The 21,463-nt window shown below is 42.9% G+C and overlaps 2 protein-coding genes across 4 annotated transcripts in view; one reads left to right on the top strand and one right to left on the bottom strand.

The window, feature by feature from the left end:
• Window positions 1-271: 271 nt before the first annotated feature.
• On the bottom strand, window positions 272-15,643 carry ZADH2 (zinc binding alcohol dehydrogenase domain containing 2). Its single transcript, XM_040353883.1, has 3 exons — window positions 15,563-15,643; window positions 14,967-15,296; window positions 272-1,490 (listed from the first exon to the last, which is right to left on the bottom strand). Exons 2-3 carry the CDS (start codon window positions 15,194-15,196, stop codon window positions 566-568), a joined length of 1,155 nt encoding a protein of 384 aa, XP_040209817.1. The 5' UTR covers window positions 15,197-15,296; window positions 15,563-15,643; the 3' UTR covers window positions 272-565.
• Window positions 12,600-21,463, top strand: part of TSHZ1 (teashirt zinc finger homeobox 1) — a 137,997-nt gene continuing 129,133 nt past the window's right edge. Inside the window, exon 1 of one of the 3 annotated variants that reach the window (XM_040353880.1) lies at window positions 12,600-12,922. The gene's annotated coding sequence lies outside the window, so the exon portion shown is untranslated. Of the gene's footprint in view, window positions 12,923-12,971; window positions 13,026-15,797; window positions 15,937-21,463 lie in introns of those variants that run through there. The other 2 variants (XM_040353882.1, XM_040353881.1) reach the window with 2 other exon arrangements.

The following is a 21,463-nucleotide window of genomic DNA, read 5'->3' as shown; positions in this document are numbered from 1 at the left end:
ACATGGAAAAGAACACAGATAGCAGTCTGAACATTTTTCAGAAGACTGTAGCAAATCTGAACCACTAAGCTTCATCTAATGTATATATTTTACAAACATTATCAAGAATGCACGTTTTCTCTTAAATAGTTAATTTTTTGTACATACTTCAAAATTATATCAAAATGCAAAAACATCTGATTTTAATTATTAAATTATTAGTACTGTATGTTATATGAAAATAATTAACAAAATAAATTGCTATTCGGACATCTCAAAATAGAACTAGATCTTCAATAAAAAAATACATTCTTTATTCGACAATTAAACATGAATGAACATTATATTATGCAGATCAATAGAATGAAAGCTCTTTACTGGAAACTTTTTGTGTTTATGGCATTGATAAGGTTAATTTTGAAACAATGAAGTGCCTAAATAAGTGCCTTTTTTATTTTGTGCAATGAAAACGTTTTACCAACACCTTTGCACTGTTTTAATATGCTCTCCAATAGCTATAACATGTTTTAGAGTTTCCAGGCAGAAAGTACCGTTAACTTTTGTGATTTATATCATTGTTCTGTTTTTACAGCTTGCTGTTGACAAGGTGAGGTAATTCAACTACAATTTTCCCAATGTTTTTCCCTGTGTACAGATAATCTACAGCACGGAAAACAGACTCCAAGCCAGTAAACTTGCCTTCTGGAGATAGTTCTCCATTGTCCACTTCACAAACTAGCTTCCCACTTTGGTGCAATTTTACCAAAGACATAATGGCTTCCTTGTACTCCGACAGATAATGGGTCAAGAAAAAGCCATGGATGCTAGCAGATTTTCTTAGCAATACTGCAGGTAGGGCTGTTTCTTTAACAGGCAAAATACCTAGAGGGGTTTTATACCCTGAGATAAAGCCAATTATTATAAGGTCACCTTTGGTGGCCAAACATTTTACAGACAAATCAAACATTTCTCCACCAACAGACTCGTACACAACATCTACTCCCTCTGGAAATTTTTCCTTTATGACAGAAGCAACATTTTCTGCCTTATAGTTGATCGGGAGATCACAGCCAATAGATTTTAAGAATCCTGCTTTTTCTTCAGAAGAGCATGTCCCAATAACATAGCAGTTTGCAATTTTTGCAAGCTGCACAGCAAATTGTCCTGTTCCACCGGCTGCAGCCGTCACCAAAACTCTCTTTCCTTTGCTCAGATTCCCAAACTCTTTAAGACTGATGTAAGCTGTTGTGCCACTGATGAGAAAAGTTAGGAATTCAGGTGTTACTGAAGGAACTGGAATAGCTGTTTTAGCTGGCACAACTGTATACTCGGCGAAAGAGCCATTTTGGACATAAGCAACCGGCTGGCCTACTGCAAAGTATTTACTAGCACTCAGTCCCAAGGCTACAACGTCTCCAATGCCTTCAAAACCAATATCGAATGGAGGCTTCACAGAGGCATCATATCTTCCAGATGAAAAGTTGATGTCTGATGCATTGATGCCAACGTATCTAGAAAAAACAGTGAAGAGCGAGAGAGAAACATTAAAGAGAAGCCATCAATTGTCTATAAAATGTTACAAATTTGTATTATATAAACAAGATACTGGTTGATCTTATGCCAAAATCCCACAATCTTAGGTCACTTTCAGACTGCCTCGCTGCGTTTGGCCGCAGTGTGGGTGCAGCACAGTGTATTCAAGTTACCCACAGTTTTCCCGACATTTACTATGTCCTACGTTTTTGGTATGTTTTCTGAAAGCGCACCAAAGATGAGGCATGCAGGACTTTTGTTACGCTTTCAAAAGATGCACCAAAAACGCAGGACATAATAATAGAAATCTATAGGAAACAGCAGGTACATTGCGCTGTACCCGCGCTGTGGCCAAACCTCCACGCTGCAATGTGAAAGCAGTCTTAGTATTAACCAGGAAAACACAGGAATGAAGGGGAAAAAACGTAACTACTGGCGAGATTTAAGGGGTCTGTCATCTTGTTATATTATGTGATTGAGAAGCCTCTGATAGCAGGTTCCCCTCATACTTGTCCTGTCATATACAGAGAAGCTGAACAGATGCTTAATTCTCCTAGATCTAGTGTACAGCCAAGCTTGAGGAAAGGCTTACTGCTATAGTCTCAGGACAATATTTTGCATTAACAGTTAAAAAAAAAAGGCAACTTTTGGGTCAATATAGGTTTCTTGGTGTGTATGGGTAGTAGGATAGCTGAATCAGACAGGACTAATATATTTTGACAGTTACATTTCAAAACCCATGTGTAAAGTGTTTTAAAACAGGTATAATAGTGTCCACTGTATGGTTTTAAGTTGTGCTACAATGCACTGTATAAAATGGCATTATAACAGGTATTTTTTGTCAGCTCATAGTTTGAAGGAACTTACTATTACTGAGCAACTGGTAATGGGAAAAGGTGATATCACTACAAAAACAATGTAAACCACGTGAGTGAACATTACATACGTGCACTTCAGAGCACAATTGAGAGTTTAGGAACAGTACAACTTGTCTTTTTAATCAAATGTGTTCTGTCTTGAGAAGTGAAGATGCCATTGGCTTTTATAGCAGGGGCACAAATTATCACCAACTGCAGTCTGTCTGGGGCTTGGTAACCCTATTTATCCCAATCAATTATGGCACTCTTCCTACATTCCTAGAACCAACACTTTTGGAAGGTTGTAAAATAGAAAGTGTGATTAGTACCAATCTCCTGTGTCTGTGGCAAAATCCTGCTGGTGGAAAGGCTGTCACTTTAAAGTGTTGGCACACACCCGTGCCACTGCCCTTCTAATGCTTCCATGACCAAGCAAGAGAACATTCACTCCCTAGCATTCTAAGAAGCTTCTGGTCTCTCTCCTTAAAACTGGCTGTTCTGGCAAGCCTAATGGCAGTCAAGGACTGCGTGCTGTTAATCCAAACAGTTGATCATTCAAAAACTATCCTCTATTAAGAACTTTCATAATAAAAATGATTAATAAGGTTTCAAATGTGTATGCAAAATAGCATGATGTTTAGGTAGGATAGAAGAGATCATCACGTGTATATACTGTTTTGATATATTTGGCCGTTTCTCCTAAGTGCAGAGGCACTCCTCAATAACCCAGTATGTATAAGTGCTTGGGAAAATGTCAAAATGGCAGCATGCATAAATATAAAAAAATCACAAAGATCATTTTTAAAAGGATTCCAGACCGCTGAACACTTTTTGCTTTAGATAGCTATGGGTAAATTACAAAAAAGGGATGTTCATATTAGAGGTCGACCGATATGTGTTTTTCTCTGGCCGATGCCGATATTTGGAAATCGGGGTGGCCGATGGCCGATATGTGTGGCCGATATTTTAGGCCGATTTTCTTTTTTTTTCCTTCATCTCAAAAAACCTAGGGTGGAGAGGAGATAATTGTTTAGGGTGGAGAGGTGGGGTGCAGCCTGTCAGTGACCACTGGTGCAGTCCATCAGTGCAGCCTATCAGTATCCATTAGTGCCCACCAGTGCAACCTCATCAGTACCCACCAGTGGAGCCTATCAGTGTCCAGAAGTTCCACGATAGTGCCCACCAGTACAGCCCATCAGTGCCACCTCATCAATGCCCACCAGTGCATCCCATCATTGCCCACCAGCGCATATCACCAGTGCCCACCACATCAGTGACCACCAGTGCATTACCACATCAGTGCCCACCAGTGCATCACCACATCAGTGCCCACCAGTGCATCACCACATCAGTGCCTCACATCAGTGCCCACCAGTGCATCACCACATCAGTGCCCACCAGTACAGCCCAATGTCATTCCCTGCCACCTCATCAATGCCCACCAGCGGAGCGCTCCAGGCTTTGTTGCATCTTCTAGCCTAGCACAAGAAAGCTCCTTTCGTCAAAACAGACAGTAAAACAAAGTAGCAACTATTGAAAGTGCCAAAGTCCAATATAATACTGCAGCAGCGCCATTTCCAAACAAACGTTTGAAAAACAAAACAAACTTCTATATTGATTATATAGAAGTTTGTTTTGTTTTTCAAACGTTTGTTTGGAAATAGCGCTGCTGCAGTATTATATTGGACTTTGGGACTTTCAATAGTTGCTACTTTGTTTTGATGTTTACATTTTTTTTTTTGCAGCTGCTGATCATTGTCTCATTTCTTGTGGCCAAATTTCTGTATTGCCTACTCCTGAGCGCTGAGCAGTGCTAAAACAGAAGGAAGGGCGATATTAGCACTCTATCCACAAAGCTCCATTTGTCCCTGTTGTGCTGCCTACAATCACCAGAATGCAGAGCGGGCCGGTAACAACCAATCGGCGGCCGCCGCTGCCGTCATTCTCCACTCTGGAAAAAATGTCCCCTGACGTGCTGCACGCTCTGCCTACAAGCCCCAGAATGCAGCGCGGGCTGACAGTTACCGGCCCGTGCTGCATTCTGGAATTTGTAGGCAGAGGCAGGGCGCGCAGCACGTCAGGGGACGTTTTTTTCCAGAGTGGAGAATGACGGCAGCGGCGGCCGCCGATTGGTTGTTACCGGCCCGTGCTGCATTCTGGAATTTGTAGGCAGAGGCAGGGCGCGCAGCACGTCATAGGACATTTTTTTTTACAGTGGAGGAAGTCTGCAGCGGCGGCCGCCGATTGGCTGTTACCGGCCCGCTGGTTGGCTGCAGACTTCCTAAACGGAAAAAAATATAAAGTCAGCAGATAGCAGCGAGCGGGCGACGAGCGGGCGGGCAGGCAGGCGGAAGAATTCCACCCAGCACAGATCCTAGACAATCGGCCTAAATTTACCCAATAATCGGCCGATGCCGATATCTTTAAAAACGCGAAATATCGGCCGATATATCGGCCGACCGATATATCGGTCGACCTCTAGTTCATATTAACATGTCTTAACATTTGGTAGATATTCACTATATTTGGCTAATATTTTAAAAAGCCCCTAAATATTTTACGTGCAATGCTGCGTACACACAATCGGAATTTCCGACAACAAATGTTCGATGTGAGCTTTTGGTCAGATATTCCGACCGTGTGTAGGCTCCATCGGACATTTGCTGTCAGAATTTATGACAACAAATGGTTGAGAGACGGTTCTCATTTTTTCCGACAACAAAAGTTCTTGTTGTTAATTCCGATTGTTTGTATGCAATTCCGACGCACAAAAATCCTATGCATGCTCGGAATTTGACGCATTCTCAGATTTATTGCACTTTATTTTTGTGCTGTACGTAACCGCGTTCTTGACGTTCGGAATTTCCGACATTTGTGTGACCGAGTGTATGCAACACAAGTTTAAGCCAACATTCCGTGGGGAAAAAAATCCACGGTTTTGTTGTCGGAATGTCCGATCGTGTGTACGCGGCATTAGACTAGAGTGAATACAGTAAAGCTAGAAGGGTGGAATTAAAGGGGTTGTAAAGGAAAAAAAATGTTTTCCCTAAATAGCTTTGTTTACCTTAGTGCAGTCCTCCTTCACTTACTTCATCCTTCCATTTTGGTTTTAAATATCCTTATTTCTTCTGAGAAATCCTCACTTCCTGTTCTTCTGTCTGTAACTCACCACCGTAATGAGAGGCTTTCTTCCTGGTGTGGAGAAAGCCTCTTGAGGGAGGAGGGGGCGAGCAGGCAAGTCAGGACACTCTCTACTTTGCAGATAGAGAAAGGAGCTATGTGTTAGTGGGCGTCCTGACACTCCTGCTCGCCCCCTCAAGAGGCTTTCTCCACACCAGGAAGAAAGCCTGGCATTACGGTGGTGAGTTACAGACAGAAGAACAGGAAGTGAGCCTTTCTCAGAAGAAATAAGGACATTTAAAAGCAAAATTGAAGGATGAGGTAAGTGAAGGAGGACTGCACTAAGGTAAACAAAGCTATTTAGGGAAAACATTTTTTTTCCTTTACAACCCCTTTAACATTCTTTTGTCTGCCATATTGACAGGCCCACTCCTGCTGCAATATGATTGTTTACAATCCTCCTTTAACATTATCTAGAATATGAAATTCAGCAGGGAACATGTGACTGTTCTGTAGCTGTCCTGCCAGACCTAGATCTTACCACTGGACAATCCTAGTAATCAAATAAATGAAGATATTTTTAGGCAGAATGACCCATTAATGGTCAAACAATCACACCTGAGATGAGTATAAAGCGGCTATGAGGAAAATAAATATAAATACACAACACTATAATAACAGCCAAAAGGAAAGAAGTAGGTTTGCAGCTTTATTTTATTTTTTTGTTGTTTCCTCTAAACGAATAAAGTAACTTCAAGCACCATAAAATGCCTATTTGTACCTTTCCCATACTCTCCCACTGCCCATACCCAAAAAGTCCTACACTACTACTCTTTGATTAAAAATAGCACCTCCACGCATCGGCAAGCGCAGCGTGTTTTCGCGAATGCCAAACTGCATGTTGCTGCAACACCATGCGGCTCAGAATGGGGCAATTTAAAATAGGGTCAGGGACTTCTTTTTTTCTGAGTTTCTCCATGTAAGGCAACCCCCTTTATATCACCCCCCCCCCCCCTCTTTCTTCATATCACCCCTGTATTCCTTTTACATTTCAGTCCTCTTTCATACAGTACCATCCCCCACAATTCTGTCCTCAGCCCCCTCTTCATATAACCCCACTCCTTTATATGCCTGTCCTCTGACCCCCCTTTTACATCACTCCTGACTTCCTCCCAATCCAGCACAGCAGTGGCATAGTCCTCTCCTCTATCTTACCTTACACAGGGCTGAGCATGGCAGACCCAGCAGGTCTAGAGCCGATGTCAGAATACAGGACAGTTCTGAATGGAGGAAAGGAGCTGCACAACCTTTTCCGTTAACCAGCATGTGATTGGTTGCTTAGGCGTTCCTAGCAACAAATCACCTGCTGCTTAACTTAAAAAGTTAACTTTGCAGCGCCGCCCTCATCCAGAACAGTCTTGCCTCCATATACCAGTAGCAGTGTGTGGGGATATCAGCGGTGGCGACAACTGAGAAGAAGGAACGCCGACTCCAAAATGATCGTGGCAGGCCGGGCGGGAACAGTGCCACGGTCTGGGGGTGGCCCGCGGTCCGCCATCTGGTGATGCCCCTTGTATATCATTTGAAAGAGCTTGGCCCCATATGTGACACTACTCAGAGCAAATGACTGGCACTGTGGGAGTAAGGGGAAAGTGTTCATGTATATCCTCATGTTCAAAAAGTACTAGGTTTTTGATGGGGTTCTAGCAGCAAATTAGGAGCATCATAAGCTATGTGTAGGCACTTTTAAATGTTCCTATTTGATACACGCTTACTTTTAGGTCCCATGCACATTAAAGCATTCACTGCAAGTTTTTGGCACACAACTGCCGGTACATGGTGTACAAACTCGGTTTTGTGCCTAAAGGCTAAATGTTGTTGGATGCTCAAAAGAAAAAATTAGCTTCATGTGCTTTCAAAACAAAAACGCAGATTATAGTGCTGAGCCACTTTGATTATATAGCCTTTCTTTCTCTTAAATTGGTTCTAAAGTCTAAACATTTTTTTACCTTAATGCATTCCTTACATTAAGGCAAAAAAAGGGTTTCGGCATCAGCATCCCCCCGCACCCTCCTAATACTTGCCTCATTTGATTCAGCTCTGTGCACATCTGCAGCTCTTTTCTCCCCTCACTTTCAGGTCTCACTAGCTTTGCTGGGGCACCAGGAGCCATTGGCTCTCACTGCCATCACTCAAAGCCAGTGATGAGGGAGCAGGGCCAAGTTGTCTGTCAATGAACGCAGCAGCGTGGCTCGGGAGCAAGCATGCATGAGTGCCCCCCCATGGGAAGCAGCTTTCCATGGGGGGCACTGGACAGAGAGAATGGGCGAGGAGCACTGGCAGGGGACCCGAGAAGAGCAGGGAAATATGAACATGTTTATTATTTAAAAAAATTACATTTACTTTTACAATCGCTTTTATGCTACTTGATTTTTTGTTTGGGCCCAATGCTGGTTTGTCTTTGAGCATGCCTTTCATGCAATGACTGTATGCTCCACCAGAGTAAGCTCTTCTCCAACCTGAGGAGCTGTATACTCTGCCTTGATTGTTTTTGTTCAGTTATAGCCAGATGTTAATAAATGCCTAGTGAATGGGGTAGAGGTCCGAAGATGTTCTTTCAACACATGTATCAAAATGCAATATATTTGCTGTACTCTTCAAAAGATTCCAATTACACACAAGGGTTTTAGTGGACTCAGCAAAAACCCTGATTTAGGGAGCCCCTGTGAAGTAGAGGCCCTAGGCAATTGCCCTACGATCAGACAGCATATGGGTAAGGACAACAAAAGCAAAGGACGTGATAATACACATGCATGAAACCAGAGCTTATTTTATTGGTGTTTCTGGCTACAAATCATCTGTGAACTCTGCTCACCTCCCTGAGGCTTTGTTAAATACAGAGACCTTGATGCTTCTTCAGGCCCTAAATGTATATAAGATTTCAGTGATTTAGTAGGAAGAACATTCCGGGTTCCTGAGCTTCTCTTTGGTGGACAAGAGGTAAAGCAGGGCTTGTGATGCCTATTAGGACGATTACTGAAATGGGGATTATTATATAGTCATAAGCATATACAGACTACCCTTTTTTTCCCAGGCATTGCAATGCTGTCCATAGCTTAGTGATGTATTAGCATTAAGTTCACAAGAGAAATAGAAAACTCAGCTATTTAAAACAAACAGATTAAAAAACAGAGAACTGGTATTGTAGTTGAAGCAACTTTCAGTGAAATATCTTGGGACTAGAAACAATATGCCACACTTTTAAATACATATTTTTTCCCCTACAGCAAAGACAATAAATTGCTCATAGTAGTAGGCCTGGGTAACTAAATGCACCTGAATAACAGGAAGATAAAACTAAAACTTTCCCATTTCTGATTTCGTTAGCAATTATTGCAAAAGTTTCACTCCAGCAAAATACTACGTTTTTCCATAAATATCAATTCTGATTTTTTTTCCCTCCCAACCCGATTGCTGTGATGAACAAAAGGTTTTTGAGTCTGGCATGAAAGTTATGCCCTTTGTAAATAACCCCCATAATTACTAAAAATGAGACAAGAAAATGAGTGACAAATGGGATATGATTAAAGTAAAAAAGGGCTTGATATAGAACAGATACCAGAAATTAACGAATATTATGCAATCTTAACGTTCCAAGGAATGTTATTGAACGTGGCTGTTAATTTCAAAGTAAAAAGTTTATCAGATTGTTTTGTGGTTTTGCATCAACAATTAAAATAGGAGATTGAATATGGAAACATTTCATAGAAAGCAGACACCACACTGCCAATGTCATCTGCACAGACGGTGGGGGGGGGGGGGGGGGGGGGGGAAATGCTTAAGGAAAATAATTTTAAAGTTTAATTGGTTAACACTTAATAGTCTGTCTCCTATAAGGTCCTTGTACTACGTTTCTGGGTACAAGTGGAAGCTGCAAAACTATATTAACCCCTAGACGTCTGCAATGCTTCTTTTGACTGGACACACTATCACTACACAGGCAGCAGCCACATCTTAAGACTGAATGACCAGAGGGAGCACTCCCATCTTTGAAAAAGGGAGGTGGGGAGGGAGAAAGTGGAGGAAGAAGGAGGTAGGGGCACAGCAGATTAACCCCCACAGCGTTTGAAGTGTCAGCAAACAAGCTACAGGCACCTCTAACTGTAAAGGGGGTTAATTGCTGGGGAATAACAATAAATCACAGCCTGGAATCCCTACCAATTGTTTCTACCGTCCGGGTCACTTTGTAGTGACTTAAAAGGATAACTATGTCGTTTTTATATTATATAAAAAAAAATATTAAATATAAAAAATTTAAAATTCATTAAGCCAGAAACTATTTTTGCCAACACAAGTGCTTACGTGAATGGCAGATTAGCAAATAGAAGGCTCTTTAAACAAATCGGTGGCATGCACTTTTTTTTGCCAGCTCTGGCACCGTCACAAAGGAATACAAGACGACTTTTAGCAACTGTGTGAAAATACAGAAAAAAATAAAAAAAAATAAAAAAAAAAAACTGTCAAGGAAATTTTATTCTTTAGGTTTAACCAAACGAATATATGTACGGATCTAGAAAAAAAAAAAAAAAAAAAAAAAGAGAAAGCTCTGAAAATATAAAACATACAAATAAAAGTACTGGGGCAAAATACAATCAAGACCTGTCTACATCATATGAAAGTTGTGTGCAATAAATTCCTCTCCTTCATGGGTCAAAGGAATAGTGTAAAAACAGGCAAAATGATGCTCATTGCAAGAAGACAGGAATAACTCCAGGTAGCCACCGGTTGACTGATATAACAGGTCATCTGCCTTTGGTTGCCCTCAGGTGTTTCCTAGTAGGATTAACCCTTTGTTCTTTCTTTTGGCTCATCATCCTGTAGAAGTTAAAATTACTTCCTTAGATCAGGCACACTGTGCAGTTTTGCTGCAAAATACATCAAAATCTGCATATGTATATATTTATTTATTTATTATTTCTTGCAGTATTACAGCAACGTTTCTACCATCGGAGTAATACTTGCAAAAAGAGACAAAAAGAGGCGATTGATTTAAAATTATTTCTTTCTGGTATACTTCTGCATAAGTCCTACGCAGAGGCGCTTATTCATTTTCTATGGCACTGTTTACTCAAGTTCTACCAATAATTAGATTTAAGAAACATGGAAACTAGTAATATCAGGGACTTACATTTACATGTTTTTGGTAACTTTTCTGCCTAACGAGAACATTTTCCCAAGTACTTATTGCACGACTGTAAACACGATCACAAAAAAATAAAATAAAAAAGTGGCATTGCTGAAAAAATAAAAATTGGTTGGAACCACAAATCTGCACATAAAAAAATATATATGCATATTTAAATACAATTGCTAACTCATAACAAAAAAAAAAAAAGCATGTATGAGAATTAGTTAAGTGTAATTATGCAACAAATTTCAATTTAATTCTGGTGCTTCGCTTTTCATTCCTAAAATATTTTATGATGAGGGTAGTCTAAAAGCATAATTTTTATATATATATATATATATATATATATATATATATATATATATATATATATATATATATATATATATAAAAACTGTACTCATCAGTGTGTATATTTATATATCTATTATTTTACTGTATGGGAGGGTACCATGATAAATTGACTAGAAAAAAAAAAAAAAGGGGGGGGGGGGGTTTACTTGACATGAACATAGTTCATTTAAACACTTTAGTATACGTTCTTTCGGAAAACACCAAAATATTTTAAAGCATATTAAAAAAAAAAAAAAAAAAATCAGATACATTATATATTAAGCAGAAAAATATTGAAGTGCCAATAGCCATGCCTTAAAAAAAATAAATACAAAAATTTTAATAAAAAGGAAAGGAGGAAAACAGCTAAACAAGGGAAAAAAAATATTTAAAATCAGCCATGGCACCCAATAGTTCGAATGCAAAAATACAGTAAAAGTTCTTTAAAATATCCATACAGCTAATTGAATAAGTATTATTTTTGCATAAGATTCGAATATTTTTGTTTTCCTTTTGAAAAAATTAATAAAAAGAAATCAGTAACTAAAGCTTGATAGAAAATCAGGTTCCTATATTTTTAAAGTCAGAGCGATGAATAAAATATCGATAGAAAAAAAAAAAAGAAAGGGGAACACATAAAAACAGATGGCTTTACAATGCCTACGATGAGCATGACCGAAAAAGAAGAGGAAACATACATAAAAATAAGACATGTTTATATTTCAAGGCTGGCAAGGTGGTGTTATTTTTTAGGAGAAAGTTTTGGGGTTATATCGAGTCCAGTTGTAATATTTACTCTCATGGCAAGTGGATGACTGCTGCCCGCTGACAAAATAGCAAAATATGGCGAGACTCGTGGGTGCTTCCAAATCATTTGGCAATGGTGGTAGTGAAACTGACCACACCCACCGTGCTTTTTTTTTTGTGTTGTTTATATGGAAGCCTTGTGTATTTAATAGTTCCTAGGGACAGAAATGGCTGCAAATAAAGTATAGGGAGGGGCTGCATGATACATAAAAGACAGACAGACAAACATAATGTATTTGCAAAAACTAGGCCGAATGATAACAATTCTAGCATTTTGTTTCAAAAATTACATGTATAAAAGTCTTGGCAAAAAAATAACCGTGTAAAATAAATTCTTAACACAACATTTTCCGTGGATGGCCTTACATTTTGCTAACACCTAATCCATTAATTTAATACACTGTATAATAATCCTCCTTTCTAGACCTTTGTTTATTTGTGACATGGGGGAACAAGAAAATATAATTAACCGTCTAATAAAAAAAAGTTCCGGTGTTAGAATGTTTTAATGCGTCCGTCTTATATTTAAGGCATTCATATTAAAGAGCACTTGACGTAACATATAGAACTGCGCCTGTCAGTTTTTGTTTGGTTCAGACCCGAGTAGCAAAGAGTTAACAGATTTTTATTCAATTAACATAATACACCCACAGAGCGTTTAGTCTACCCAGGGCTTGCAGTTACAAGGATACTGAATAATTATTAGCAATCCGTGAAAAAAAAGTAGTGCCTATAATAAGACAGTGAGGACTGATGAGTCTGAGTGGCCTGAATACTTCTGCTTTCCTGCCTGTAGGTTGCGTATCCCTGGGGTAAAGGAGGCGATGATCAGGATGATAGAGTTGGTGTGGATAGATAACAGGACTTAGAGACAAGAAGCAAGGAGTGATTTCCCTTCCTGTTGATTCAGTGCTTCCTAAAGGTTAGTGACGTGCTGAACAAACACCCAGAGAGGAATCACTCACTCCTAATGGATGAGCACATCTCACTCTCCGGATCTAGGGAGGGACTTGACACCCTGGTGTGCCTGATCAGCCCAGCTGCTTTGCATCTTCTGTGCTGCCAACCTGCAACACACCCCTCCCCTACTACCCCTGAAAGCCAGGTAAGGGAAAAAAAAGTGTCTTGTCATTTGGTTGTAGAACGCACTACACAAGTGTCAGGGCATGCCGTCTGTGGAATCTGGCAGGGTGCTGAAAAGACTGATGGTAAAATAAAATTAACCGTCGCCAGATGGCGGCTGGTACAACTTTATTTTGGGATCACAGGAAGGGAAAAGAAAGAAGCTGGCCTGTAAAGGATTAAACCAAACAATGTTTCATGTGCTGGAGTGGAAGTGAACCCGAGTCTGCCTTGTAGTTGTTGTAGCTGTGGGAGTGTGATTGAGGCTCAGAGCTGCTGGATGATCTGACCTCAGTTTGCTGGAAGCCAAGGCTGTGTGTGCAAGAATGTACGGGGACACTGTTATGTACGGGGACACTGTTATGTACGGGGACACTGGGACAGAATCACAGACTGGTACACACAGAGGGAGTTCTGTGGATGAAAGGGGCTGCAGTACTACTGTAGATGAAGGTTGTAGTATTACTCTGAATGATGAGGCCTGTGTTACTAATGTAGATAAAGGGCTTTAGTAGTGCTAGTGTGCATAATGAAAGCTCCAGTAGTACAGAGGGCATGATGAGAGTTCTAGTGCTTCAGTGGATTGTGAGGGCTGTAGTACTACTTTAGATGAGGCCTGTGTTACTTCTGTGTACGATAAGGACTCTAGTACTTCTGTGGATGAGGTCTCTGATTAATATTGTGTATGATGAGGGCTCTAGTACTACTCTGAATGATGGGGGTGGTACTACTATGGATGGGGTTTGTACTACTACTATGGATGAGGGTTGTAGTAATTCTGGAGATCGAGAGCTGCAATAATTCTGTGGATAATGAGGGCAGTAGTACGATTGTGGATGAGTTGCAGTGCTGTTTATACTACTAGGGATGATGAGGGTTGTAGTACTACTATTCGTGAGGGCTGTAGTAATGCTGTGGATTATGAGGGTTAAAGTGCTGTAGTACCACTATAGATCAGGGTTTTAGTAATTCTGTGGGTGATGGGGGTTGTAGTATTGTAATACTACTATGAATGATGGGGGATTGTAGTAATGTTATTGCTAATGAGGGCTGTCATAATCCTGTGGAGTATGAGGGTTGTAGTGCTGTAGTACCACTATAGATGAGGGTTTTACTAATTCTGTGGGTGATGGGGGTTGAAGTACTGTAATACTACTGTGGATAATTGGGGATTGTAGTAATGCTATGGATGATGGGGGTTGTAGTAATTCTGTGAGTGGTGTAACACTACTATGGCTGATGAGGGTTGTAATATTGTAACACTATGGCTGATGAGAGTTGCAGTACTGTAACACTACTATGGCTGACAAGGGTTGTAGCACTGTAACAGTACTACGGCTGATGAGGGATGTAGTACTGTAACACTACTATGGCTGATGAGGGCTGTAGTACTGTAACACTACTATGGCTGATGAGGGCTGTAGTACTGTAACACTACTATGGCTGTTGAGGGTTGTAGTACTGTAACACTACTATGGCTGGTGGGGGTTGTAGTACTGTAACACTACTATGGCTGGTGGGGGTTGTAGTACTGTAACATGGCTCATGAGGGTTGTAGTACTGTAACAGTACTATGGCTGATGGGGGTTGTAGTACTGTAACACTACTATGGCTGGTGGGGGTTGTAGTATTGTAACATGGCTCATGGGGGTTGTAGTACTGTAACAGTACTATGGCTGATGGGGGTTGTAGTACTGCAACACTACTATGGCTGATGGGGGTTGTAGTACTGCAACACTACTATGGCTGATGGGGGTTGTAGTACTGCAACACTACTATGGCTGATGGGGGTTGTAGTACAACAGTTTAATTAAAGTTATAAAAGTCTTGGTGTCAGATCTCATGTGTGGGAGCAATGATGGCAGTTTAGTGATGAGAGCAGGTTGGTAGCTGATTGCCCCTACAGAAGATGTGTGATGGGGGGGCGTGTCATGTGACTGTACAGTGTGGCAGGTAATTGTCTATAGTGGACAGTGACCTGTCATCCCAGGGGTGACCCAGTAGAAAGGGGGGGGGAAGGTTCTTACCGGTTCCTGACGAGGAGATCTCCATCCCCTGGGATTGGCACAGGCACACTGGGCATTAAAGTGACCGCCTTCCTGAAGTCAGGGCTGAGCTGGGTGACCAGCAGCTTTTTCATGGCGGTGGGGATAGCAGAGCCATGGAAATCCACAAAGTGGTGTGAGTAGGACATGTCCACAATGGAGCGCCGGAGGAACGGGGTGAGGGGGGCCAGCCTGGCCAGCAGCGATCTCATGTCTGTCACACACAGGCCGTACAGAGGACAGGTCACACACAGGCCGGGCCTCTCTTAGCCTGCTGCTACTGCCTCTGCTGAACAGGCACGGGGAAGCACTCTGCAATGGAAACAAATAATTAGGCGGGTCTCTCAATGCTAAACTGACACAGCCTTGCTACGGCTCTGTCCCTCCCACCCCTTTCTTTCTCTCAGCTTCAGGAAGGGTAAAAAAAAACGAGGCAGCAGATAGAGAGAGAAGCCAAATCCCCCGGAGCGGAGCTTCTCTGCACCGTCACTGGCAGCCCGCTCAAGTTTCTTCCTGTATGTGAGAGAGAGAGGCTAGGTCGTGGTTCTTTCTCTATGTGTACTATGACCCGTACTCACAGCACAGCCCGCCGCTTATCTCCTCTAATCACCACACAAAGCAACAACACCTCCCGCCATTGGCCGAGCTAAACTGTGTCTATGACCAACGTGTAAATGTAAAATCATTTCCCGCCCGCACCTATTAATATGAACATTCACAGGCACTATGCTGTGTCACACATTTCATAGAGCCCGCCTCCTATACTACCGGGAGGAGGAGTCTCATGGGTCGGAGTCTGTACAGGAATCACTTCCGGCAGCAAGGTACCATGGGATATTTAGTCATGAGAAACTGAAAGTAAACAGCAGAGAAACTGCAAAGCATGTTGGGAATCCAGGAAGATGTGGAAGGAGATGGGCATGAGTTTACACCATGAAAGAAGGTTATTCAAGTAAGCTTATACTGCATTGTTAAAGTTGTAAATCCATATTGACAAAAAGCCCCTGATGCAGTGTCTGTACACAGCACCGGCCGACGTCGTCACTCCCAGAGTAACTTGCGGGTATCGTGCGCTGTGATTGGCTGGAGCCGCGATGATGTCACTCCAGCGCATGCAATTGCTTCAGTGCACATGTGCAGATACAGGGGGATATCTTCTAAACAGTGCAGGTTTAGGAGATATCCAGGGTAGCTACAGGTAAACCTTATTATAGGCTTACCTGTAGCAAAAAGTGGTTTGTAAGGTTTTACAACCACTTTAGAAATAACTATAAAACATCTACTTCCCTTCTGTAACAGCAGCAGTCACCATCTCATAACCCTAGGTTCACACCTGTGCGGTAGGGTTGCCACCTCATCCCTTTAAAGGATATGTAAAGGTTTGTGTTTTTTAAAAAATAAATAAAAAAAGTCATACTCCTCTTTGCAGATGGTTTTGCACTGAGTGGCCCGATCCTCTTCTTCTGGGGTCCCTCAGCGGCACTCCTGGCTCCTCTTCTTTAATTCCCCCGTTGGAGAGCCGCTCTCCCTCGTGGCACTTGTGCGTGAGGGCTCCCGTGTCCTGCTGCTGCGTCCATTAACACACACAGCAGGACTCAATCCCACATCATTGGATTTAAAGTGGTTTGTAAACCCTTACAGACCACTTTAAGCCTAGATTAAGGCGTACCTGTAGGTGCAAGAAATATCTCCTAAATCTACACGGTTTAGGAGATATTTCCAAAAGACATGCACCGTTGGCGTGCAGGCGCACTGAATTTGCCGTTCCTAACGGTGATCATGCAACGCATGCCTGGGAGTGACGTCATCACGGCTCCGGAGCTATGATTGTCCGGAGCCGCGATGACATCACTCCCACGATGAAGACACTCGGGGGAAAGATGGAGGTGAGGAACGAGCACCGTTGCAGGAGCTACGATCTCAGGTAAGTAATTTATAATGAGCTAGTATGTTGTGCATACTAGCTCATTATGCCTTTTCATTGCAGGTTTTTTTTTTTCAGTTTTTTTTTCAAGAGGGTTTACGCTATGTTTACGCTACGCTGCTATCAATCTATCAAGTCTGGACCTGAGACACCCGCAGGAGCTGGTGTACTCGTCCCCGTCACTTGAAAGACTGGGTTCAGGTAAGTAAACGGGGGGCTCTGGGGGGGTGCTGCATCACAGGAGGTTTTTCACCTTAATGCTTTAAGGTGAAAAACTTTGAGGGTTTACAACGCCCTTTAAAACCGAACAAATACTAATTACACAGGTTCTGGGGCTAATTTAATGCAGATAAGGTACTAAGTGAATTTACTGAGCACTATAATCAGCCACAGGTTCTGTGTAATTAATATGTGTTTGGTTTTAAAGGGATGAGGTGGCAACCCTACCACGCGGTCAAGAGGGACGATTTTTTTTTGAATGGGCTGCCGTCCCCCACAGGAAAAAAATCCCTGCACTGCTTCGAAAATAGCAGTCCACATGGGAACTGCGAGTGTAATGCGGTTCCTAATACAGGGCGGTGTGCCATTGGAATTAATAGCACCCGCCCTTCACTGTGTGGGTGGTTGCAGCTGCGGGAATTTGTGTGGGTCCCACAGCGCCGGCACCCACACAGGTGTGAACCTAGCCTTGTGCCCCATAAAAATGATCTGAAAATCTGACGACAGATCGTCTGACTTTTTCCACTTGCTATTCTCATGTTGGCTCTTTATAGTCCCATCATAATGCTGCAGAAGTCTTTCTCCAAGTGGTGACCATTCTATAAACACACATATCCTGGCTCAGGATTGAGCCCACATGTGTGCCCCCCATAGGAAGTGGCTTGTTATGGTGGCACACGGAGAAGACTATAGTGCTAAATGGGGGACCCAAGAAGAGGAGGATCGGGGCTGTTGTGTGCAAAACCAGTGCACAGAGCAGGTGAGTATGACATGTTTGCTAATTTAAAAAAAAATAAAAGAAACTGTACAATCACTTTAAAGCGGAGCTCCCCTGTTAAAAAAAAATATTAAAAGCCAGCAGCTACAAATACTGCAGCTGCTGACTTTTAATATATCGACACTTGCCTGTCCTGGAGTCCAGCGATGTCTGCAGCAGAAGACGAGCAATCGCTCGACTATCTGCTGCCCCCACCGCTATCCTCGGTGAGGGAACCAGGAAGTGAAGCGTTCCGGCTTCACTGCCCGATTCCCTATGGCGCATGCGTGAGTTGCGCTGCGCCGTCCTCACTGGTCCCCGCTGTGTTCTGGGAGCCGAGTGTTTCCCAGAACACAACGAGCGGGTGCGAGAAGTGACGAACTACCCGCAGAATACCTGCAGGAGGACTCCTGGAAGTGGGTGCAGATAGGTGTCTTAGATGGATATCTGCACCCCCCTGAAAGGTGTCAAATGTGACACAGGAGGGGGGGTGGGTTCCGATGAACGGAAGTTCCACTTTAAAGTGATTTGAAAGGCAGATTATATTTTAGCCTAATTAATGCATTCGGTGCATTAAGGTGAAAAACCTTCTGCATGCAGTTCCCTCAGCAGCCCCCTTATACTTACCTGAGCCTGATCTCGATCCAACACTGTGCATGAGAGCAGCGTCTCTCTCTCCATTCTCTCCCTTTTCATTGGCTTGGACCCAGCAGTTGAAGCCTATTGCTGTCGATCTCAGCAGTGGGGAGGGAGCAGGGGATGAGGCTGAGGCGCACTCTGTGGGCCAGATTCACGTACCGCAGCGTATCTATAGTCGGGCGTAGCGCATTTCATATGCGCTACGCCGACGTAACTTAGTGAGGCAAGTACTGTATTCACAAAGCACTTGCTCCCTAAGTTACGGTGGCGTAGCGTATATGGGCTGGCGTAAGCCCGCCTAGTTCAAAGTAGGCTGGTAGGGGGCGTGTTGTATGGAAATGTATCGTGACCCCATGTAAATGAAGCGCCTAACGAACGGCGCATGTTCGTCGAATTTTCTCCCTAAGTTATGCCGGCTCAATGCCTGTGACGTAAACGTAACCTACGCACAGCCCCATTCACGTACGACTTGCGTAAACAACGTAAAAAGATACGCTTGTGCCGACGTCCATACTTTGCATTACCTGCACCTCCATATAGCAGGGGTAACGTTACGCCGGACGTAAGCCTTATGTAAACGGCGTAGCGGGCGCAAGTACGTTCGTGAATCAGCGTATCTAGCTCATTTACATATTTGACACGTAAATCCACGGAAGCGCCCCTTGCGGCCAGCGTAAATATGCACCCAAGATACGACGGCATACGGCAACTTACGTCGGTCGGCTGAAGCCAGATTTCAGGCGTATCTAGGTTCCAGAATACCGCGCATAGATACGACGGCGTATCTTTTAACTTACGCGGCGTATCAATAGATACGCCGGCTTAAAAACTTTCTGAATCTGGCCCTGTGTGTCTATGGACACACATAGCCAGATCGGAAGCGAGCACGCATGTGTGCCCCCAGAGAAGCGGCTTTGTATCGGGGCACTCAGCAGGAGGGAGGAGCCATGAGCTCCGGTGGGAGTCCCAAGAGGAGGATGGTTTTACACAGAGCAGGTGAGTATAATGTTTGTTTGATCCTTAAAAAAAACAAAAAAACTTTCCAATCACTTTAATCAATGGATAACACAGAACAGTACTAACCAGGTCCTGAACAAGTCTCTGTGCTTGTGAAAAATAAACAGGGTTTTTTTTTTGCTATGGCTGCACTAAAATCCTGATGGGGAGTGAAGGGGTTAATGGGGACTCGTAGACCAGAGGCTGTGACAGAAGTTCAGAGAAGGACCAGACTGAGGTTTCTTTAATGGTGCCCGGCTGTGATTGTCTGGAAGGCCTGCCCCTTCCCATGTGAAATGTTCACTTCCCTCCCAAGGTGATACAAATCAGCCCTGAGAAGGCAGCTGCCGAGGGAAGCCTTTCATGTTCTGAGGTGGAAAGCTCTCCACATCAAAGAGACCTCTTGTGTGGGGCCCATGAGAAGAAGAATGCTGCACGTGTCTGAGTGGGGACAGTGTTCTAGTGTCCTCCCCACAGCCCACAGCAACTGCCACTCTGCCCTGGACCAGCCTGGCTCCTTATAGCCCAGTCAGCCACCATAATGCTGCAGAAGTCCTAGTGATGGCTATTCTATAAGGGGCGCCAAATTCATGAAAACCCTGCAAAGTTTTTATTGTTCTTACAACAAATTCGGTGAGATTTTCGGAGCACTTTTACTATACGGTGCTATTGTTATGACAGACGTACCGACGTGTCGGTAATGAGGAAAGCGGAGGCAAACAAGACCTCTTCCATGTTGGAGCAAATTATTGCTTGTGTCACACGTGTCTCGCAATTCTGCGCCTAAATTTGGCTTTACATTTTTAATCGGTCTCCAAATAGCTTATCTGCCTGTGAGGCCTCGTACACACGACCGAGGAACTCGTCGTAAATGAAACATCGTTTTCCTCGACGAGTTCCTTGTTAGGCTTGTCAAGAAACTTGACAAGCTTTCTTTGCGTACACACTGTCAAGACCAAATCTCGCCGTTCTCAAACGCGGTGACGTACAACACATACAATGGCAGGGGAAGTTCGATTCCACTGGCACAACCCTTGGGGCTGCTTTTGCAAATCTCATGTTACTGCGTGTTAAGTAAAAGTTTGGTAGGAGACGATTTGCACTTTTCAGTCTGTTACAGCGTGACAAATGTGCTATCTCCATTACAAACGCTACTTTTACCGAAGGTGCGCTCCCCTCTCATACTTTATTTTGAGCATGCGCGGGTTTCTAAGCATACACACAAACGTGTTTCTCGTCGAAAACCAGCCCGATGAGGAAATTGAGACTCCCGTCGAGGAAAAAGAGAGCTTGTTCTCTTTTTTTCTCGTCGAGTTCCTTGACCGTTTCCTCGATGAAAAACATACGCACGACCGTTTTCCTCTGCAAAAAAGCTCCTCCACCAAGTTTCTTGATGGATTCTGTCGAGGAAAACGGTCGTGTGTACGAGGCCTGAAACTCGGTCATTCTGCAGGAGAGATACTTGCCACTGTTGTGTAAAGGTGGCCACATACTGTGCAATCGCATTGTACAATCTCATTTAGACTTACAGTACCATCAACTATGTAGTGCAAGGAAATAAAGAAATAAACCTTTCCGCACTAAGGACTACAATTTACTAAATACAAAAAAAACTTAGTCACAAAGCTGCTATAAATATATACAACACCCCTTAGGAATAATGGAGGAGATTTACTAAAACTGGTTCACACAGAATCTGGTGCCTCTATGCATAGTAACTAATTTGCTTCTAACTTGTTTAGTTAGGTGATTGTAAAGGCTTGTTTTTTTTTTTTTTCCTATAATTTCCTATTTTTTCCTATGTTATTCTTACCTGCTCTGTTGCAGTGGATTTGCACAGAGCAGCCCGGATCCTCCTCTTTTCAGGTCCATCTTCTGTGATCCTAGCTCCTCCCTCCTGTTCAGTGCCCCCACAATAAGCAGCTTGCTATGGGGGCACCCGAG

The sequence above is a fragment of the Rana temporaria genome, chromosome 5 (assembly GCF_905171775.1).
Source record: "Rana temporaria chromosome 5, aRanTem1.1, whole genome shotgun sequence".
Taxonomy (NCBI): Eukaryota; Metazoa; Chordata; class Amphibia; order Anura; family Ranidae; genus Rana; species Rana temporaria.
The sequence above is the reverse complement of the archived record's forward strand: the minus strand, read 5'-3'. Positions and strand labels throughout refer to the sequence as shown.